This window comes from Ascaphus truei, chromosome 16, assembly GCF_040206685.1.
Source record: "Ascaphus truei isolate aAscTru1 chromosome 16, aAscTru1.hap1, whole genome shotgun sequence".
NCBI lineage: Eukaryota > Metazoa > Chordata > Amphibia > Anura > Ascaphidae > Ascaphus > Ascaphus truei.
The window spans coordinates 36,691,370-36,714,534 of record NC_134498.1 but is presented as its reverse complement, the minus strand read 5'-3'; the positions used below and the strand labels follow the sequence as shown (position 1 = coordinate 36,714,534).

The 23,165-nt window shown below is 45.8% G+C and overlaps 1 protein-coding gene across 1 annotated transcript in view; it reads left to right on the top strand.

Annotated features, from left to right (window-relative positions):
- Positions 1 to 23,165, top strand: part of GPC3 (glypican 3) — a 294,690-nt gene that overhangs the window by 65,655 nt on the left and 205,870 nt on the right. The window contains exon 3 of the mRNA XM_075573174.1: positions 16,583 to 17,274. Coding sequence (XP_075429289.1) covers positions 16,583 to 17,274 — 692 coding nt within the window. The remainder of the gene's footprint in view (positions 1 to 16,582; positions 17,275 to 23,165) is intronic.

Here is a 23,165-nt window from a genome sequence, read left to right as displayed (position 1 = left end):
TTCTTTACAATTCATGCATAAGAGCACCTATATATCATTATTGGTGATCCTATTATAACATTGGTCAGAACGCTCATTGTGCAGCAGATGCTGATGCCAGTTGTTAACCATGGGGATATAGTGTATGGTACAGCACCCCAAAACTCACCTTAGCAAACTTGACATTCTTTACAACTCAATATGCTACTTTGTCTCATTATGTTTATACAACACCCACCATTGTGGTATGTTAATTAGACCAGGTGGGCTATCCCTTGAATCCAGATGCAACATAATAATAATAGCTTGTTCTTGTATAGCGCTGCTAGTTTTACGTAGCGCTTTACAGAGACATTTTGCAGACACAGTCCCTGCCCCGTGGAGCTTACAATCTATGTTTTTGGTGCCTGAGGCACAGGGAGATAAAGTGACTTGCCCAAGGTCACAAGGAGCTTCAAACTCCGTGCCAGTCAGTGTCTTTACTCACTCAGCCCCTCCTTCTCCCAATATGCATAGTTCCTGTCTAACCTTCAAACGGGAAAACCTGCAGTAACTCTCAATACAGTATATATTTTCCTAAAATATACAACAGTAAAACAATAAACCCCAACGCACATCCAATATGACACATTATTTGATGAATTTCTATATGTTTTTTCTTTTTCTCATAAGTATGGGTCATTTAGTTCAATCTGTTGGCCAAATCATTTCAAGCCTGAAACCGTGTGAAGGTCTGACCCTATCACTACAATACCAATGCTATATTGTGTCCTTTGTATTTCCTCCACTGCATGGTGGAAAGAGGAAACAAGACAGTGATATAGTCAATAGCAGGGAATATGTGACACGTCTGCGGCAGGGCCGTCTAAACAGCATTATAAGCCCCCGAGCAAAGCAGTGCACTGGGCCCGGCCTACACAACTACTCACAGGAATAAAAATGTCAATTATCGATAAAATAAACTTATATTTATTGGTACCTCCAACAAAATCAGTGTTTTGACATTAAAAAAAAATGCTGTTTTTTTTTTTAAAATAAAATAATAATAAATAATAATAAGCTTAATAAAAACGGCAACATTTCTCTCGCGAATGCAGACATGACAACTCTCCGCTACAAGTCGTCATTTTCCTCCTTCTACCGAGTTAGCGGGAGATTTGAATGTTGAGGCGGGTGACCGGAAAATTAGTGTTTAAATTCTGGCCCGTGCATAGATTAGCGTGGGGCCCCTATGCTCGTGGGGCCCCCCGGGCAACTGCCCAGCGTGGCCATGCGTTAAGACGGCGCTGGTGTGCGGTGACTGAGGGGTTACAATGCAGAAGCACTATTTGTGCTATGTGTGAGCTAACGTGCAATTAAAGAGGGGATTACAAAAACAGAAGTGCCCTAATAAATAGTGAAAAAAGGCTAAAAATAAATGCAAGAACAAAAAAACAAAAAACTTCTCACTCTTATTGCAGCAAAGGTTATCACCACCTGTCTCCTGGGGGGAAAGGTCTCTCAATGAATACTACCGGTGTGTTTTTGGACTTACTGAGTAAATAAGAGTGGGATTAGAGTTTCCACATGTCCCGTATATACCGGATTGTCCCTTATTTCATTGACTTGTCCCGGAAAGGTCTGTCGGGACGCATCATTGTCCCGTATTTTAGCGCTTTGACGTGAAATGCCTCAACTTAAAATGACTAATCAGTCATAAAAATGTGATAGATTTGTACCTGAATGTAATAGTTCCCTTTTCCGATAGATGTCGCTTTACTAAATGATTAAAATACTAAAGTTAGGACACTGCCCGGTCACCTCATAATACCATGACACCCACCCCTATAGGCGTTACTTTTATACCATGACACCCGCCCCTATAGGCGTTACTTTTATACCATGACACCCACCCCTATAGGCGTTACTTTTATACCATGACACCCGCCCCTATAGGCGTTACTTTTATACCATGACACCCACCCCTATAGGCGTTACTTTTATACCATGACACCCACCCCCATAGGCGTTACTTTTATACCATGACACCCGCCCCTATAGGCGTTACTTTTATACCATGACACCCACCCCTATAGGCGTTACTTTTATACCATGACACCCACCCCTATAGGCGTTACTTTTATACCATGACACCCGCCCCTATAGGCGTTACTGTTATACCATGACACCCACCCCCATAGGCGTTACTTTTATACCATGACACCCACCCCTATAGGCGTTACTTTTATACCATGACACCCACCCCTATAGGCGTTACTTTTATACCATGACACCTGTCCCTATAGGCGTTACTTTTATACCATGACACCCACCCCTATAGGAGTTGCTTTTATACCATGACACCCACCCCTATAGGCGTTACTTTTATACCATGGCACATCTAATTTGACAAACTATTTGTTTAATTTCTATATGTTTTTTCTTCTCATAAGTATAGGTCATTTAATTCAATTGTTTGGCCAAAACATGTTAAGCTGCAACCTCATCACGGCCTGACCTTTTCAGTGGTTATCTGAATGAAATATATGGTACGGTGGGACTAAGTTTTGAAGATTGTGTATGTCTAAATCGGGTGTGGTCACCCCCGGTCTTCAAGGGCCACCAACAGGTCAGGTTTTCAGGATATCCCTGCTTCAGCACAGGTGGCTCAATCAGTGGCTCAGTTGATGACAGCACAGGTGGCTCTTAAGCACAGGTGGCTCAATCAGTGCTCAGTCTTAGACTGAGCCACTAATTCAGCCACCTGTGCTGAAGCAGGGATATCCTGAAAACCTTAACTCTTGGTGGCCCTTAAGGACTGGCATTGGTCACTTCTGTTCTAAATGTATTTTTTCCTGATAACATTTTTTTTTGGTAAATTGTATTTGAATACGGCTGCTGGAACCCCTCACTACAAAATGTTGGCGATGCTGTAAATAAATAGCTTTAATCCGTATTGTCTTCTAGGGAAGAAAAAAACGAATTTGTGTGCATCTGAAAACCTGTCCTTTACATGTTTCTGTACCTTGGGGTCGATTCTTTGTTACCTGATGCTTTGGTGAATAGAATCAAAATATCTTCCTTTAACGTTTGCTGATTGAAACCTGCTATTTTATTTTTTACGGATGAGGTTATTTTGCACTATACATTGGTAGTCCATCAGAGTGCCAATCTGTAATGGGCTCATATCCTCGCAGTGCGGTTTTGTGATGGTAATCTAAATGGATAATGTTTTCCTGAAACCCTGATGTACGTTTCCTTCTTCATGAGGCTCCTTAATTGCAAGATATTGTAGACAAATTTGATCTGTCTTCCCTTGACTTCTACTGTCCTTATCTTAGCCTCTATGTCATTAAGACAAAAATTGGTATTGATCGCATATTCCACAAGTACATTTTGCTGCAAATTTTCCTCATTGCCAGTAGGATACAAAAATCAATAAAAGTCAAATGTTAGAAGCACCGGACAGATGTGCTGTTGCTTATGCATTTGTAATCGAGCGGCAGCCTGTATAGTGACTGCTCGTACCACTCTATTACAAAACTTGGAAACTGAATTGTTGTTAAAACAAAAATGGTATGCGACTTTTAACCATTCCTATACTTATGTGCTGATTTACTAGATATTGTACACTGGCTCCTATTTGACATATGTAGTCTTCCTTGTTCCGGAGAAGACTTTAGTCCCATTTATTGGAATGGAGCTATCTTCTATAACCAGCGGTGCTGGAATACATTACAGCCTATTAAAAAAAATGAACTGTATGTTTGTCTTTCCGCGCCACAAGGTGTCTCATGGTAGATGACTGCTTATTAGATATACTTCTTTATCCCTGAAGTGGGTCAAGTGCTTTGTAAAGGTATGAGAAGTAGAGCTAAAAACTAACTATGTTGTGACAACAGTGCTAGCCATCAGCTGGTTTAGCTCACACTGCTAGAGCTGTGGTGTAGAAAAACAGTGGTTATGGGTTCTAATTCTGCCAGGTCTAACCCTGTTTCTGTCATTAGGTTGGCGCCTAAGCCTGCGTCCATAGAGGGGGGAGCCGCGCTCCTCCGTGCTGACGCTGAGGCTCGTCTGCGCAATCAGGAGCGATTGCATGAAGTAGCAGACGAGCCAGACGTGCGCGATTGGGAGGATGACGGGGCTTATCGCAGAGCGTCTGCATGGCTCAGTGCTGACTGTCCTTCTATGGACTCAGCCTTAGGCTTTTTATGAACTCTATATAGTTCTACAAGGACTACGAAGATGGTTCATCTGGGTTTTTGAGTAGCAAATCTGTTTTACTCTTGCATATTGAGGAATACACATCACATTATAACAAAGCCCTTTCTAAGTAGATTCATTCTTAATTAGACACTAATTTCAATTTTTGAATAGACACTGTAAGTGTGTGAAGTGCGTGTTGCATTTTTAACTTGCTAAGCAATTGTATTTATATAAGAAGTGGTTTTGTGTGTTCCCTACTGTAAAAATGAGAAAGTATGGGCCGTGATAAAGAGGGAGATGTCAAACGCTAATTACTGTGAACAAGAAAATAAAATAAAAAATCCCAGCGGAAATAGTGTTATCTGAGCAGCGTCAAGTATGAAACAGAACAGATGTTAGGATGTTCTCCTCTTGGAACTTCCCCTGAGATTTACTCTCCAGATGCTTTCATAGGACATGAAGCCATGATATTTATTTCAGCACCACGATATCATTCTATAGTAAATCATTAACTTTACCATAATAGAGAAGCAGATATCCCTACAGCGATCTGGTAATTATTTGGTATATTAGGCAAAAAAACGACACACACATTAGAGCAGCTACAATAACCGACGCGCACTATTAATTCCCCTTATTATAAAACCGGGTGATCTGTATCTGTAAGACCTCCTGTGCTGGCGGCACCCGCAATGCAGTTTCAACAATTGAAGATAAGAAAGTGTAAGTTGTGTAGAAGAGGGAAAATACGATTTATATTCCAAAAATACATATTTATTATTTATTTTTTAGAAATATAGATTTTATTAATAAATTGCAAATAAAAATATCACTTGTGAGCGCACTGAAAAAGATGGTCCTAAAGCGCTAGTGCTCAAAGTTGCTAATAAACACTTGGCTGTAATATTAGTGATTTAGTTTTTAAATAAATGTCTTTATTGCGTGTTAACGTAATACAAGCCCCGGTGTTGATAAGTGGAGAACAGAAAAAAAAAAAAGCGCTAAACACCCTATGATAAATAACAAAACCAAATGGTAGACAGTAGGAATAGTTGTATGTCATGTACAGTAGGCACTAGTATTTAAATGCCCAATAGTGGTGCCCTGCAGCCAAAGTCCGATAGAGGGATTTCCAAATCCCTCTAAAACACCTGGCAAACACCCCAGACGTAATGGCGCACCGGCTGAATGAACTTATCTTCCTCTGTATTCATTTCCACTTCGTCTTCTAATACTATTTCTGTACTTCGGACAGTGGTCGTATTAAAGACAGTTTCTTTTTTCTGTTCTCTACTATTCGTTCCACTGTTAGAAAGCAGCTCACACCTCTAATCATGGAGAAATCATCATTCTATTCACGTAGACAAAACAGGACTAGTAAAGTAGGCACTGTCTTTAATACTAAAACTGTCCAAAGTACAGAAATAGAATTAGAAGACAAAGTGGACATTAATAAAGAAGATAAGTTAATTCAGCCTGTGCAACATTACGTCCGGTTTGTTGTTTGCCAGGTGTTGACAAGGAATCACACTCCAATGCTAGATAGCATCACCAATAAAGTAATGGATGGCACTTATCAATTACAAGTACGGAATGAATATCACATTAACATAACTTTTCCCTACTTACTGCTTAGATTGTAAGCTCTTTGGGGCAGGGACCCCCTTTCTATTGTTACTGGCATGTCTGAAGCGCTTATTCTCATTGTGTGTTATATTATTATGACACGTGTACTCCTTGATAAAGTGCCCACAAGCACGAAACGCGTAGGAGTGTTGTATCCTCCACCGTTTTTTAATATGCAGCATTAATAAATATTTTTCATTGCCACGTGACCTGTTCCTTTCTGCTGTGCACCCACACATACTATTCTTGGACATCGCTGGACTTTGGATGAGGCTGCACGCCTGTGGACATTAAGGGGCAATAGTGAGTACTGTACTTCATTCTGTTTATGGGACTTTCTAAGGAGGAGGAAAAGTTATTACACTTTTATCCCATACCCTCAGACATTATTCATTCTATCTATGTCAATACTTAGTACTACACTACTAATATTTATACCCCCTAATTTGTCCACATCAATATGGATTAATGGCGGAACCAAGAATTTGAGCTCCCACATATCCAAATCCAATCAATCCTATGTTAAAAAAACAAAACATAATGTGTCCCCAGGAATGCTCCTTTTAGTGCGATATGGGAGGGGTTTGATTTCCTCTGCTGCTCCCTTCTGTGTGATGTCACTGTGTCCCCCCTTATCTTTATTGGCTCTCTGACAGGGTGAAACAGGGCAGGGGTGTGCAAACTTTTTTTCTTTGCACCCCCCCCCCCCCAACCTGCTCTTCCCCCACTGCTTGCGCCCCTCCCCCCCTCTTACCTTATCTCCGGCATTATTTGACGTCACGACGTCATGTGACATCACGCATTGGCATTTGACACCGCGTTGTCATGGCGACGTGGCGCCAGAAGCCGGCTGAGAGCAGGTAAGAGGGAGTTACAGAGGCCTCGCGCGCTCCCCCGGCATTTAATTTAAATGTTGTGGGGAAGAGTGCGGGGCCTCTGTAAATGCTGCCCCCCCCCCCCACAGAAAATGTCGCGCGCCCCAGTTTCCGCACCCCTGGGACAAGGGGAAAGAAAACACTTGATTTAACAAAATCTCTTATTTGGAGGCTCCTAAAAAATGCAACTTGTAACTCATTTCCAAAAAAACGTAAGCAGCCAAACCTTTGCTGCTAGCAGTGCTAGGCCGCGATTATAGTGAGTGCGATGGCGCGCGCGCGCGTCATGAACAAAATGCAGGACCGCTATGAGGCCGCCCATAGTGCGCGCGACCACGCGAGCGATGAAAAGCGACTGCAGGGCAGAATTGTGAGCCGGCAGAATAAGGAGATTTTGTCGTGCGACCAGTTGAGCCAATGAGGGCGAACCAGCCTCGTGGCATCACGGCTCCGCCACGCCTCCCCGTCGCCTCGGATCACAGTGCAGAGATCGCTCGAGCGACAGGCGCACGCAACTCCATGCGCTCCGTAGCGCGCGCCTACTACAAACACAGCCTTAGGCTGTGCGTATAGTGCCCGCGACGGGGGAAGCAACGTCGCCCAAAAACAAATGCATTGCCACCTCCGCGTGCGCCTATAGTAAGCACAACGGCGACAATGCGACGGAGCGGCGTCGCGAACTTTGGAAGCTGGAAATATTTGATTTTTCAAGGGCTGTTGCCTCATGTGACAGCCCCTGAACAAACCAAATGCCCGGAAGCCTGCGCCGCCGCAAAGCGAAATATAACTTTCGCTAGTGGCGACGGGTGAGGTCTCCCGTCGCCGGTCGCGGGCACGATACGCGCGGCCTTAGATTTCTTCAGGGAAGCCTTGCAGACTGGTTTTTTTGTGTGTTTGTTTTCTGTCTGACTGTGGATTTGTACGCAACAAAAAACAAAGAAGCCCAAAGCTGCATCCAATATGACAAAAATATACAGCGAAATACCTATATATCTCTTGAAAAAAGGGTCATTTAGTTGCTTTGACCAAAGGGTTTAACTAAAGGACCATTTTTTCAAGAGATATATAGGTATTTCGCTGTATATTTTTGTCACATTCGATGCAGATTTGGGCTTCTTTGTTTTTTGTTGTATACATCTGCCTGCTGCGTATTCGACTTCAATACGGAGCGAACTGGGGGTTTCCCATCGCGTTTATATCTACTATGGACACTTCTCCCCTCCACGCAAGTATCAAATCTTATATCTTATAATAATAATAATAGCATGTTCTTGTATAGCGCTGCTAGTTTTACGTACCGCTTTACAGAGACATTTTGCAGACACAGTCCCTGCCTCGCAGAGCTTACAATCTATATTTTTGGTGCCTGAGGCACAGGGAGATAAAGTGACTTGCCCAAGGTCACAAGGAGCCCACACCGGGAATTGAACCAGGTTCCTGGCAACGGAGCTGCCTGGCCCCAGTTTTTTTTTGCCTACCCTCTGGACTAAGTTTACATCTATCACCGTGTACCGGGGGTTAACACTATCAGGCAACCGGGAGCTAGATGTCTACAAATTTTCGGTTTTGCTGCTGATCTTTTTTGTGGATCTTACTTAAAATTTTATGCTTGAGAATCATTTACCAGCTTCACCATGGACACGTAATGTGGGGACTGTCTCATGTTATTCATGTGCTTGTAGTACTACATTCATTACAACTAACAATACCAACTAATCATGATTTGAGCACTGCTCCTACTTTTGAGACTTAGATTCCTTAGGCAGGTTTTTTTTTACCATCTTGCACCATGTTCTGCCTAGCAGCTCTGCGCCATGTTCTGCCTAGCAGCTCTGCGCCATGTTCTGCCTAGCAGCTCTGCGCCATGTTCTGCCTAGCAGCTCTGCGCCATGTTCTGCCTAGCAGCTCTGTGCCATGTTCTGCCTAGCAGCTCTGCGCCATGTTCTGCCCAGCAGCTCTGCGCCATGTTCTGCCTAGCAGCTCTGTGCCATGTTCTGCGTAGTAGCTCTGCGCCATGTTCTGCCTAGCAGCTCTGCGCCATGTTCTGCCTAGCAGCTCTGCGCCATGTTCTGCCTAGCAGCTCTGCGCCATGTTCTGCCCAGCAGCTCTGCGCCATGTTCTGCCTAGCAGCTCTGCGCCATGTTCTGCCTAGCAGCTCTGCGCCATGTTCTGCCTAGCAGCTCTGCGCCATGTTCTGCCTAGCAGCTCTGTGCCATGTTCTGCCTAGCAGCTCTGTGCCATGTTCTGCCTAGCAGCTCTGTGCCATGTTCTGCCTAGCAGCTCTGCGCCATGTTCTGCCTAGCAGCTCTGCGCCATGTTCTGCCTAGCAGCTCTGCGCCATGTTCTGCCCAGCAGCTCTGCGCCATGTTCTGCCCAGCAGCTCTGCGCCATGTTCTGCCTAGCAGCTCTGCGCCATGTTCTGCCTAGCAGCTCTGCGCCATGTTCTGCCTAGCAGCTCTGCGCCATGTTCTGCCTAGCAGCTCTGTGCCATGTTCTGCCTAGCAGCTCTGTGCCATGTTCTGCCTAGCAGCTCTGTGCCATGTTCTGCCTAGCAGCTCTGCGCCATGTTCTGCCTAGCAGCTCTGCGCCATGTTCTGCCTAGCAGCTCTGCGCCATGTTTGCCATGTTCTGCCTAGCAGCTCTGCGCCATGTTCTGCCTAGCAGCTCTGTGCCATGTTCTGCCTAGCAGCTCTGTGCCATGTTCTGCCTAGCAGCTCTGCGCCATGTTCTGCCTAGCAGCTCTGCGCCATGTTCTGCCTAGCAGCTCTGCGCCATGTTCTGCTTAGCAGCTCTGCGCCATGTTCTGCCTAGCAGCTCTGCGTCATGTTCTGCCTAGCAGCTCTGCGCCATGTTCTGCCTAGCAGCTCTGCGCCATGTTCTGCCTAGCAGCTCTGCGCCATGTTCTGCCTAGCAGCTCTGCGCCATGTTCTGCCTAGCAGCTCTGCGCCATGTTCTGCCTAGCAGCTCTGCGCCATGTTCTGCCTAGCAGCTCTGCGCCATGTTCTGCCTAGCAGCTCTGCGCCATGTTCTGCCCTGCAGCTCTGCGCCATGTTCTGCCCTGCAGCTCTGCGCCATGTTCTGCCCAGCAGCTCTGCGCCATGTTCTGCCTAGCAGCTCTGCGCCATGTTCTGCCTAGCAGCTCTGCGCCATGTTCTGCCTAGCAGCTCTGCGCCATGTTCTGCCTAGCAGCTCTGCGCCATGTTCTGCCTAGCAGCTCTGCGCCATGTTCTGCCTAGCAGCTCTGCGCCATGTTCTGCCTAGCAGCTCTGCGCCATGTTCTGCCTAGCAGCTCTGTGCCATGTTCTGCCTAGCAGCTCTGTGCCATGTTCTGCCTAGCAGCTCTGCGCCATGTTCTGCCTAGCAGCTCTGCGCCATGTTTGCCATGTTCTGCCTAGCAGCTCTGCGCCATGTTCTGCCTAGCAGCTCTGTGCCATGTTCTGCCTAGCAGCTCTGTGCCATGTTCTGCCTAGCAGCTCTGCGCCATGTTCTGCCTAGCAGCTCTGCGCCATGTTCTGCCTAGCAGCTCTGCGCCATGTTCTGCTTAGCAGCTCTGCGCCATGTTCTGCCTAGCAGCTCTGCGCCATGTTCTGCCTAGCAGCTCTGCGCCATGTTCTGCCTAGCAGCTCTGCGCCATGTTCTGCCTAGCAGCTCTGCGCCATGTTCTGCCTAGCAGCTCTGCGCCATGTTCTGCTTAGCAGCTCTGCGCCATGTTCTGCTTAGCAGCTCTGCGCCATGTTCTGTCTAGCAGCTCTGCGCCATGTTCTGCCTAGCAGCTCTGCGCCATGTTCTGTCTAGCAGCTCTGTGCCATGTTCTGCCTAGCAGCTCTGCGCCATGTTCTGCCTAGCAGCTCTGCGCCATGTTCTGCCTAGCAGCTCTGCGCCATGTTCTGCTTAGCAGCTCTGCGCCATGTTCTGCCTAGCAGCTCTGCGCCATGTTCTGCCTAGCGGCTCTGCGCCATGTTCTGCCTAGCGGCTCTGCGCCATGTTCTGCCTAGCGGCTCTGCGCCATGTTCTGCCTAGCGGCTCTGCGCCATGTTCTGCTTAGCGGCTCTGCGCCATGTTCTGCTTAGCGGCTCTGCGCCATGTTCTGCCTAGCGGCTCTGCGCCATGTTCTGCCTAGCGGCTCTGCGCCATGTTCTGCCTAGCGGCTCTGCGCCATGTTCTGCCTAGCGGCTCTGCGCCATGTTCTGCCTAGCGGCTCTGCGCCATGTTCTGCCTAGCGGCTCTGCGCCATGTTCTGCCTAGCGGCTCTGCGCCATGTTCTGCCTAGCGGCTCTGCGCCATGTTCTGCCTAGCGGCTCTGCGCCATGTTCTGCCTAGCGGCTCTGCGTCATGTTCTGCCTAGCGGCTCTGCGCCATGTTCTGCCTAGCGGCTCTGCGCCATGTTCTGCCTAGCGGCTCTGCGCCATGTTCTGCCTAGCGGCTCTGCGCCATGTTCTGCCTAGCGGCTCTGCGCCATGTTCTGCCTAGCGGCTCTGCGCCATGTTCTGCCTAGCGGCTCTGCGCCATGTTCTGCCTAGCGGCTCTGCGCCATGTTCTGCCTAGCGGCTCTGCGCCATGTTCTGCCTAGCGGCTCTGCGCCATGTTCTGCCTAGCGGCTCTGCGCCATGTTCTGCCTAGCAGCTCTGCGCCATGTTCTGCCTAGCAGCTCTGCGCCATGTTTTGCCTAGCAGCTCTGCGCCATGTTCTGCCTAGCAGCTCTGCGCCATGTTCTGCCTAGCAGCTCTGCTCCATGTTCTGCCTAGCAGCTCTGCGCCATGTTCTGCCTAGCAGCTCTGCGCCATGTTCTGCCTAGCAGCTCTGCGCCATGTTCTGCCTAGCAGCTCTGCGCCATGTTCTGCCTAGCAGCTCTGCGCCATGTTCTGCCTAGCAGCTCTGCGCCATGTTCTGCCTAGCAGCTCTGTGGTATTGGTTTATCCTTCTATTAGATACACTTATGAAATACAATATACAGGTGTTTATCATATGACCGTCCAGTCTTTGCTACATCTCAGGGGAATTAATTTTTCCTCTGTCTTGTATTTACATATATTCATGTATTTCTAAGTTTATATTTTGATTTTCATTTATGTATTTATCTGTCCATTAGGTAATTTAGTTATTGTTACTACTTTGTATTTATATATTTAATTACTTTTTGGGTCACATTTATATATCTTTTGCAGCAATATTATTTGGGAGATTAGCGGTTGGTGTTGTTTTAATGGTTTTTATTTATTCTGTGTTGTTAATAAAATCCATCTTATTTTTCCAATTATTTTGACACACACACACACACACACACACACACACACACACACACACACACACACACACACACACACACACACACACACACACACACACACACACACACACACACACACACACACACACACACACACACACACACACACACACACACACACACACACACACACACACACGTGGTAATTTTGGGGGTTTCTTGCTTGGTATTTGTGTGTTACCTTTGGGTTTGCACTGTTTAACTGCCTCTCCATTTTTGCAAGCGGTTTCTCCCCCCCCCCCTCCCTTTTATTCTTAAATAAATACATTATTTTATTATCAATAAAGATAGTGGCTATGCTGTTTGTTTCACTAGAAACACACAGCAATGTGCTGCTGTGGGTAATTGCATGCAGAAAAGGAGTGTGTAGATTGCATGGAATTGTGTGGGATCTTTGTAATATTTGATCTAGCTGCTTTAATTTGTGTGTAATTAAGCCAAGAATGCAGACTATGTGGAGACAGGACACACAGAGCAGTCCAGGCTTAAGAGCCCTATTATCTAATTTATGGGCCATTGATGCCTTTTATTTACTGCAAAATTAAAACTTTAAATGATTCATGTAATAAATGTACTGCTATGGTTCATGTTATCAAATAAAATACACTGCCTTAAAACAACACTCTTTAACGAATTCCTTTTTCTTTTAAAGGTGCAATCTCACATACTGTAGTCAGCCAGTTGAATTTCTCAGGGGTGTCTAATTGGGGAAGTGTTTGTCAATCAAGTGTTTTCTTTCCCCTTATCCCCATCCTGCCCTTATCAGAGAACCAATAAAGATGAGGGGGGAATCTGGCTGTACAAGCACTTTGCTGATCACACAGTGACATCACACAGTGACATCACACAGTGACATCACACAGACGGGAGCTTCGAGAGGAAATCACACCCCTCCCAAGTCTCACATTAATTAATAAATAGAAATACCTATTGGTGTCAGATTTGGGTGAAAAGGAGCATTACCCAGATGGGACCCCTTAAACATGGCACTGGAATTAATTCACTTAGGTTTTGGAAGGGATTGTCCCTTTAAAGGTGCAATCCATGGTTCCCAATATTAAAATGACATGCTTGTTTAGGTTTACATTTTAAGAAAACCTATAATAATTATATATATATATATGTAGAGGTATCAGTACCGTGTTAGCCGAGCTTCAATAATCAAAAAATAAATAGATGATACCGTTCTGTGGCTAACGAAATGCTTTTATTTGTGCGAGCTTTCGAGATACACTGATCGCTTCTTCCGGCGATGTTACAGTGAATGAAGCAAAAGCTATACTATAAACAGTGTCTATTGGAATGTTATCTGTGCTTGTCCTTCCCCCGGTGTGGATGTGTTTTATGGCTGAAGGTGTCAAAAGGTTACTGAAAGCAAGTGATGTAAGAGTATGTGTATACCACATAGTAGCACAACTAAAAGTGTGTGTGGATACTATCTCTCACATTTCCACACCCACCCACACCATTTATATCCACTCCCACTCCACACACACCTTTTGTTAAGCACTGTATATACTGTGGGCTCTCCATTCATTTTTATTCACACTGATACACACACACATCACTTCCTTTCAGGAACCTTTTGACACCTCTAGCCATAAAACACATCCACACCGGGGGAAGGACCAGCACAGATAACATTCCAAGAGACACTGTTGTTAAGTATACCTTTTGCGTGCTTCATTCATTGTAACATCGCCGGAAGAAGAGATCAGTGTATCTCAAAAGCTCGCACAAATAAAAGCATTTCGTTAGCCACAGAACGGTATCATCTATTTATTTTTTGATTATATATATATATGTAATTATTATTATTTTTTTCTACTATTTTCTTTCTTTCTGAGACCATTATTTTCCCATATTTTTGTTAGGGTGGGGGAGGTGTATAACGTGCTGTTCATTAATTGATTTTTCTGCCTGTTGATTTTAAATATTTTTGATATCATTTTGTTCCCCCAACTGTTTGTTTATTTAGTGAGTTTCATGGGCTACAGAAAAAAAGGGGAACAGGGAACATATGGACATTCATTCAGTTGCATCATATAACAGTGGAACTGTAGCATATTTGGGCAGGGAGAACATGTCCTGGGGAGGAAACACATGTTTTCGGGAAATCCCAGCTTCAGCACAGGTGGCTCAATCAGAGGCTCAGTCAAAGACTGAGCCACCTGTGCTGAAGCAGGGACTGATTGAGCCACCTGGGCTGAAACAGGGACAGATTGAGCCACCTGTGCTGAAGCTGAGAAATCCTTAAAACCTGATCTGTAGGTGGGGCTTTAGGACTGGAGTGGAGCACCCCTGGGTTAGCACACCTGTGGCTACGCTAAACCTTAAGTTAAGACAGTAAGAGGTTTTTATATAATTTTAAAGAATTCTCTGTATAAAAACATACATATAGCTCTGTTGAATACATATAATTTTTAATTCACATGTCCTGCCCTATAGAACCTAGAACATTTTTGTGGCGAGCGGCGGAGTGTGTGTGGAGCTCAGGAAGACAAATGAAATGTCAGGATGAACCGATACTGGGTTTCCAAACCAGGTATTACCCGCTTCAGAAGGCAGTGATATGACTATTGAAATGACTCTTTCCCTTCAGGAGACACAAACCGTGTACTCAGAGACCCATCCAGTCACTCACCCACCCACCCAGTCACTCAAGTCACTCACCCACCCACTCAAGTCACTCAACTCAAGTCACTCGACTCAAGTCACTCACTCACTCACCCACCCACTCAAGTCACTCACCCAGTCACTCACCTAGTCACTCACCCACCCAGTCACTCACCCACCCACCCAGTCACTCCCCCACCCACTCACCCACCCACCCAGTCACTCAGTCACCCACACACTCACTCACCCACCCACACACTCACTCACCCACCCACATACTCACCCACCACACCCAGTCACTCACTCACCCAGTCACTCACCCACACACTCACTCACTCACCCAGTCACTCACTCACCCACCCACCCAGTCACTCACTCACCCAGTCACTCACTCACCAGTCACTCACACACCCGCCCACCCAGTCACTCACTCACTCACCCACCCAGTCACTCACTCACTCTGGCAGGCAGTCAGTCACCCGTCTTTTGTCGAAACTATAAAAATAAACAGATTGCATTATAATGTTTTTTTTCCGTATTACATACAATAAGGAGAAAACAGTTAAGTAGAAGTTGCGCGCTAAAAAATCTTTTTCGTGGTAGGTGCGCTATGGGTTCGGGGGGGGGGGGGCTCCTTTCATTTGTCCGGGGCCCCATGATTTCTGTTGGCGGCCCTGCGTGTGCTAGCTCTCCGACCTCCTATGTTTACCATGGTTTTTAACCTTTCATAAAGTTCAAAGCCGCGAAAAGATACAATCCAAGGATCAGTATTATTCTGAACACGGTCAAATTGTTGAACTCAGATAGTTCATTTGAATAAAAAAAAAAAAAAAAAAAACTTCAGTAGCCTGATTACAATTTGTTACCGAGAGGAAGTAGTTTGAAGATCTATATTTTTTTAATCAATGCAATGCAATCACTGTAAGCAGTTAATCATTACTGTGCAATACCCATATTTCTTTGATTCCTAAATTGCATGTGTAATCATGTTAGCCAGCATCGGCCAGCAGACAGAGCCAAGGTGAGGTGCCGGTATTAAATTGTTGCTTTTGTCGCTCCAGAGTGTTACACTGTAGCTGTTCCTCTTCACAACTGAGAGCATCCACTTACATAAGTGATAATGCCATTGTTCCCATCAAAAGGTTTTCATGTTAGGGGGGGCTTTGAAAATAAGGAGCACAACAAAAATGCTTTATAGTGACAACAGAAAACTAGACAAAACCTAAGCTTAGAACAGCACATTAGCAGCAAAAAAAAAAAACCTTATTTTATGGACGTTCATGGTAGATTTTGTATGTGTAGCAGTAGAAGTGCGGGTGAGGCAATCAGGGTGTCGTTATACTCAAGATGTGTTTTTCTGTTGTCCGGTGCAGACCAGATTCTTCCAAAGGATCAGGGGGTGCTTTTTATATGCTGCCGCCCTATGCTCCCCTGATCCTTTGGAAGAATCTTATCTACACCCAGAAACGTGGAAATCGGTTCCTTCTTTTTGGGGTTTGAGTGGAGGGTTTTGGTTTCCATGTGTTCACATATCACAATGTCAATTTCAATCTTGTTTTGACCGAATCACAGTCATTTTACCACTGACACGATTCGTTGTTTTACATTTATTTCATATATTATCATTTATGTTGCACACTATTTAGAGTAACTTTATACTAAACATTATTTAATTCACATTCACTGAATATAACCTGGGAGCGCCAATCATAGACACTCTTTTGTTTCACATTGTCCGGTGCAGACCAACTGGATGGGATTACAATAAGCCAAACTGTTTAGTTGGGTGCACTCACTAACAAGGACATTTAAAACATTTCCTTTTTTTATTTTGTACACAGAGCTCTGTAAAACGTATACGGGCATGCGTACTGAAGGTGCGCGATTACATGCAGTCGCTTCTTTGCATTGTATATTTGAGCGCGCACCATGATAAATAATAAAAGCTGCCTAGAATGATGAATGAATCGAAAGAAGCCGGACTAAAATATCAATGTTTTTGTTCTTGTTGCAGAAGCCTTTGAAATAGTCATACGGCACGCGAGAAATTACACCAACACAATGTTCAAGAACCACTACCAGAACATAGCGTCGAGGACTTTTAAGTTTGTTGGCGAATTCTTCACAGATATTTCACTGTATGTGCTGGGATCTGACATCAATGTGAATGACATGGTGAACGGCCTTTTTGATAGCTTGTTCCCCGTGCTCTACACCCAGTACATCAACTCAGGAGTTGAAGAATCCGTGGCAAATATGGAATGCCTCCGTCTAGCAAGGCGGGACACCAACGCTTTTGGGCACTACCCCAAAACGATCATGACCCAAGTATCAAAATCCTTGCAGGCTTCCCGAGTTTTCCTGCAGGCGCTGAATCTCGGAATCGAAGTGATAAACACTACTGACTACTTGAAATTCAACAAGGATTGCGGAAGGACACTGCTGAAAATGTGGTTCTGCTCCCACTGTCAAGGTTTGTTGGTGACGCGGCCATGTGCTGGCTATTGTGGGGCGGTAATGCGCGGTTGCCTGGCTAGCGTGGTGGAAATTGACGCCCACTGGAAGGAATACATTGCATCGATAGAACGGCTTGCTAAAGAAATGCACGGAATTTATGACCTGGAACAAGTTCTTCTCAATCTCTTCTCGCTAATTCGAGAAGCTGTGCTACATGTTGAGAGGAATGGAGGAAAACTTTCCACGACGGTGAGTTATTTCGCATTTTATACCTTTTTATGTTAAACCCTAATACTCCCCCGCTTTAATTATTCACTGTAGTAGACTGAACCAAGTTTCTTCTTCAGTGTGGGCCACGGGGGGCCGGGGATAACTTTGGGGATTGTCCATGTGACCACTTAAAATTTATCAGACATGTTTCTTTTGAAGTCAAGGTGCCAATTAGCACTAAAACAAGGTCCATAGTAGGCTGATTTTTATATCTAGTATTTTTGCTATGAGGACGGACAGGGCTTATTAATCACCTTAGTTATCAACATTGACGTAGTAATGAGTAAAACTTGAAGAACAATTGTTTTGAAATATTCAGCAAATAAAAATACCTCTTGCAGACACCATTATTATTATAATTATATAGTAGCCATAAGCTAATATGAATCCATTTTAGAATGGATAGAAGTCAAAAGTGACACACTGTGAGTGCTCATTTGCATGTCATTACCCAGAATCCCTGGCTGCAGTGGAAGCACTGTATGCTGGGAGATACTGGGAAATGGCAGGTTTGTTGTCCTGTCTGAGACAGGTGGATCTGATCACAAATGGTACTTTTATTTGCAGGTCGGTGGAGGTTTGTCACTTTTTTACGCATCATACCTTTTGTGTCTCTGTGAAAGGTTCAGATTTCCTAGAGCTTTTTATTTTGGATAAAGCATGCTCTGGCAAAAACATGATTAAATATACAACTTTCAAGGCACAAGCGCAAGCTCTGTACATTTGGCAGTGCTATATGGGGGTTCCTGGAGCACAAGGAGATGACTTTCCTATGGTTGCAAATGGTTAATGATGTGATCTATCATCTGTAACTCCTCCTCAGACTATTGCCTCATGTTCCCCTACTGTAGGGGAGAACAAACTTTCCCGGCTTCCCTTCCCCCCCCCCCCCCCCCCGTGCCCCCCTCTTGTCCTTGTCTTCAGCCTCAAATGACGCAGTGGCGTCACATGATGTCACGTGACCCCGCGGCATCATTTAATGCCATGACACGTCACCGAAGACAAGGTAAAGGACGTTACAGAGGCCTCACACGATCCCCCCGGCATTTAATTTAAATGCCTTGGGGAACAGCGCGGGGGCCTCTGCCACCTCCGCGCTCCCCCCTGAAAAATCTTGCTCCCCCAGTTTGCGCACCCCTGCCCTACCGTACCCCATATCGTTGTTTGTGAAAATGTGGAACAGTTGACATAAAGTAGCTTAGCAAATTGACCTTGAGAAACAATAACTGAACATCAGATCGGTGCCAAAAACAGCTGCATCTTTTTTACCATCTGCCTCTCGCTTTGGATGTGTAAACTTTTTGGATTAATGAGTTTCTAATCCACCGGATATTCTTTCTTCCTTCAAACTCGCTACATTCTGCAGCATTTGGTTTTCTTTTAATCAGTAGAAACTTCGCCGCAGCAAAAGAAAATCAGTCCTTATTTCCAGAGTATTACCTTTTTAATGAGCCAATCTGTCTATTAGCTTTGCTGTCATGCAGAAAACATTGTTTTCAATAATATCTTCCACAGCATCAGATGAACCGAGAACGGATGTGGTTTTAACAGCTAATCGATAACTTTTTTTTTTCTCCCTTTCGCCATAGACTGACGTTTCAAAAATATTTGAAGAAAACTCATTAATCACTAAAATATCGCGTTTTTTTTCCTTCTCCATTTTCAGACACAAGACAAAAACCTGATTACGTTTCTGCTTTTTAGCTGTGCTGAAAAAAAACATCCATTTAGCTCACTTTGATTTATCAAACTGGAAGCTAAAGCTTGTCTCCGCTTTTTGATTAAACAAAGCGTCACCTCTCCATATGTAAGGAAAATGTAAAGATGCCTGTGATTTACTGCTTTGATGTTTTATTATCTTTTAATGCGTTCTTTCCTTACCCAGCCCAGGGTTCTGCTGCTTGAGGATCAAGGTGATTTTATGATTCCAATCAAAAGAAAACATAGATTTAGTCTGTTTGAGTGATCTATGCTCCTCACATGTACAAATTGAGTGCCGGGCTCCTTTTAAATTGGGCGTAAAGTGCAATTCTATATTTCAAAATGGTATCCTGAATAGATGAAAGATCTAACACAAATCACTCCATGAAATATACACGGGGAAGCCAATTCCCTGTCCTGCAGATTTGAATCCCTTTGAACAGAGCTGGAATCGTCTCTGGAACTGGGAAGGGACTTAACATCACAATGAGTAGGAGGTCATAGGGTCAGATGTACAAAGCTCAGTTAAGTGATCTAAGTTAACATCACGCTCAGCCTCACCTTCTAAGGCTGCGTCCTAAGGCGCGCGGAGGCTGAGGGAAAGCGGGTGCTTTCCCTGGCCTTAGACCACGCGCCGTCCGGGGGCGTGTTGGGGGGCGTGCCAGTGACGTCACGGAGCTGGTTCGCCCTCATTGGACGAACCGCTCACGTGACCGTCCCTGCGCTCCCGGCAAGCGCGAAAATGTAAAATTTTGCTAAGACTAACGCGCTGACCATGCCCGAGGCCTAAGGCTAAGTCCCCCGGTGGTGGCTGCTGCACGCGCGCCTGGCGTCCTGGCGGCACGTGCACAGCTTAAAACCGTGGTCTGTAGGGAGCGATGGGAGGCGCGGGGGCGTGGCCAAAATGGAGGGGGGGAGGGGGCGGCCATGACGTCTGGCACAACACAGCACAAGAACTGCAATACAATAAAAGCACTCACTCCTATAACACTTCACCTGCGATTTTAACTTTGGTTCATCATTTCAGGTACTGCAAAGTAAAAGTAGTTTGTAAACATTCGTGATGGGGGGTGGGGGGTCATTGCTTCTTACTATGATCCAGCACAAATTCCTTTTAACACCTCCCATGTACCGTATCCCTAACGTATCTGCCTTACCACAGTGTGGGAACAGCAGCTTTGACTTCCTTACGCACCCCACCCATCACCCCTGCTCAGAATACCCCTCCCCGAGGAGGCAGCATTACTACTTATAATGTAACTGGAGCTAAATATACCCACAGCACAGTCACCATTACTAGCAGAGCGCTACTGGCTCCCACCGCCCCACGTGACCGCGCCGCCGCACCGGAACACAATCGTGTTGCCCCCCCTGCTGGCTGACGCGCCACCGCACTGCGTGAGCCAACACGCGAGAAGACACAGGGCCTGCCTTATTGAGGTTAGTGACTGGTGTGCGCCACACGCGCCGCCGTCACCCCCGGGGACCTAGCCTAACGCATAACATTAAGTCATGTTTTCTCTCGGGACGAGCATTTCGTTAACGGTCTCTCTCTCTACGCCGTATTTTAGGGACTTGATGGCTGGGACATGCTTAAAATGAAGTTATTGGCAGATAACGCAACGTTGTCTTATAACAAGGGTCTCAAACTCCGGCCTCAAGGGACACCAACAGGCCCGCTTTTATGGATATCCCTGGTTCAGCACAGGTGGCCCAATCAAAGGCTGAGCCACCTGTGCTGAAGCAGGGATATCCATAAAACCTGGCCTGTTGGTGGCCCTTTTGGACTTAGTTTGAGACCCCTGCCGTATAATAACATAAGGTTGCGTTACAATAATACGATGTTAAACCTATGCTAATAAGATGTATTGTGACTATTGTTTTTGCATGTAAGTAGCCCTAAGTTATCAGGGTTTTGTGGATCTGTGGCATACTGAGAAGCAGGGTACCAACAGGTAATCAGGAGGCAGCCGCTTCCTTTAATCTAAATGGAACTTGATACATCATTAACTGAGCGATATCCCTTTTTCTATTGTACTGAATAAGGGACACGTACCTGCAACCTACAGAAATAACGGAGAGCCCCCCCCCACACTCTACTGCGGGGGCGGCCAACTCCCGTTCTCAAGGGCCACCAACAGGTCAGGTTTTCAGGATATTCCTGCTTCAGCACAGCCAAAGACTGAGCCACTGATTGAGTCATCTGTGCTGAAGCAGGGACTGATTGAGCCACTGGTGCTTATACAGGGATATCCTGAAAACCTGACCTGTTGGTAGCCCTTGAGGACTGGAGTTGGCCACCCCTGTTCCAACGGTTTTAATGTTGGTGCAGATCGGTAATGAGAGACAGGACACCAAGCTCGGATCAAATAAAAAGCGCTTTAATTCAGCATTACGTGCAAAACGATAAAACATCCATATACCACAGAGATAGGATAGCAGGCAGTCTGTGGTCCTTTAGAACAGCGGTGCGCAAACTGTGGGGGTCACGAGACTGCCGACGGGGGGGCGCGGGGTTTACAGAGGCCCCGCGCGCTTCCCGAAGGCACTTAAATTAAGTGCCGGGGGAGCTGCAGCGCCTCTGTAAACCTAACTTACCGTGGCTCCGGCGGCTTCCCCCCTGCGTCGCCATGGCAACGCGGCGTCAAAATGACACTGCGAGGTCATGTGACGTCACGTTGCTATGGCAACGTGACATCATTACGTCGGAGCGCGGGTAAGTTGGGGTTGGGGGGGGGGGAGGCGCGGGAGTGAGGGGACAGCCGGCAGGGGGGCGCAGGGAAAAAAGTTTGCGCCCCCCTGCTTTAGAACACTTTATCCTCACAGTTGGCGTTACGGCCTTTACTGCTACAGAATATGCAGAATAGAAAGCTGCACTGCAGCAGCCAGAGCCTTTACCTGAGCAGAGACACAGGTGTGCAGCCAGCCCGGGCGCCTTGCGTCACTCCTGATATAGGGCTAGCATCTTGGTTACTTAATCCAGTGCATCTGGAGTTTAGAGATTAGCCAGGCCGCTCCAGAACTGCCACAGAGATGCAGTTTGCATATTAAGAAGCGGCAGGGTGTCTTTAATGAGAATTTCCTTAATTTCCTTTAAACTTCAGCCTGCATTTGCTGCCAAACCTGGGCTACAAAGGACCCCCCCCCCCCAAAAGCATATCAGGGCACGACAAAAACACACAATTTTAAAGGCACTGCATGTCTATGGTGGGTTGACTTGAATGATACTTTAAAGCTAAAGTTACTAGTGTCTCTGCCCCTCCAGGGGAAACAAAATGGCCACTTAAATCTCACGGGTTCCGCGAGGCCAATGGGAAACTGCTATGTCATTTGTTGAGGCTTCCTATTGGAGTGGCATCTACATCCCTTGGAGACGACAGGGATTAATGCCAGCAACTTCATCAGAAAGCAGCTTGGGATCTCTGGTGCTAAAAATAACAGCCCATAATTCTCGTTAAATTAATACAAATCATTTATGTCAGTTGAAACATCCATAGTTTAGAGCAGGGGTGCTCAACTCCAGTCCTGAAGCCCCCTCACCCCAACAGGTCAGGTTTTCAGGATATCCCTGCTTCAGCACAGGTGGCTCAATCCGTCCCTGCTTCAGCACAGGTGGCTCAATCAGTCCTTCAGCACAGATGGCTCAATCAGAGGCTCAGTAGACTGAGCCTCTGATTGAGCCACCTGTGCTGAAGCAGGGATATCCTGAGAACCTTGACCTATTGGGGGGAGGGAGGGGGGGGGGGTGGCTTGAGGACCGGAGTCGAGCACCCCTAGAGTAGAGCGCCGTGCGATTTCCAGATATTTTATAGTATTAATGCTCTTTAGCTATCACATGCAAACATGTATTTTGTTGTTTTTAGCAGATGCTGTAATGCTTTTATCTCTGAAGCCAGGAAATGAGAAGGGATACTTAATGCAGATGGACTGCTTTATTGAACAAAAGCACAGAGTGATGGTCTTATAATTTGTAGTGCACGGCGTGCACAAGCAGTTAAGAATACCATATACTTGGGCTTTACTGAGATGCCCCATTTACATACGCCATCAATTCTAGCAATTATTTTCCCTGGACTGGCACATATGGCTTTACACATTTAATAGGATGCGTGGCTAAATCAAGTCGAACTGCTTCGTTAGTAGTTACTTTAAAACAATCTGACACGTCT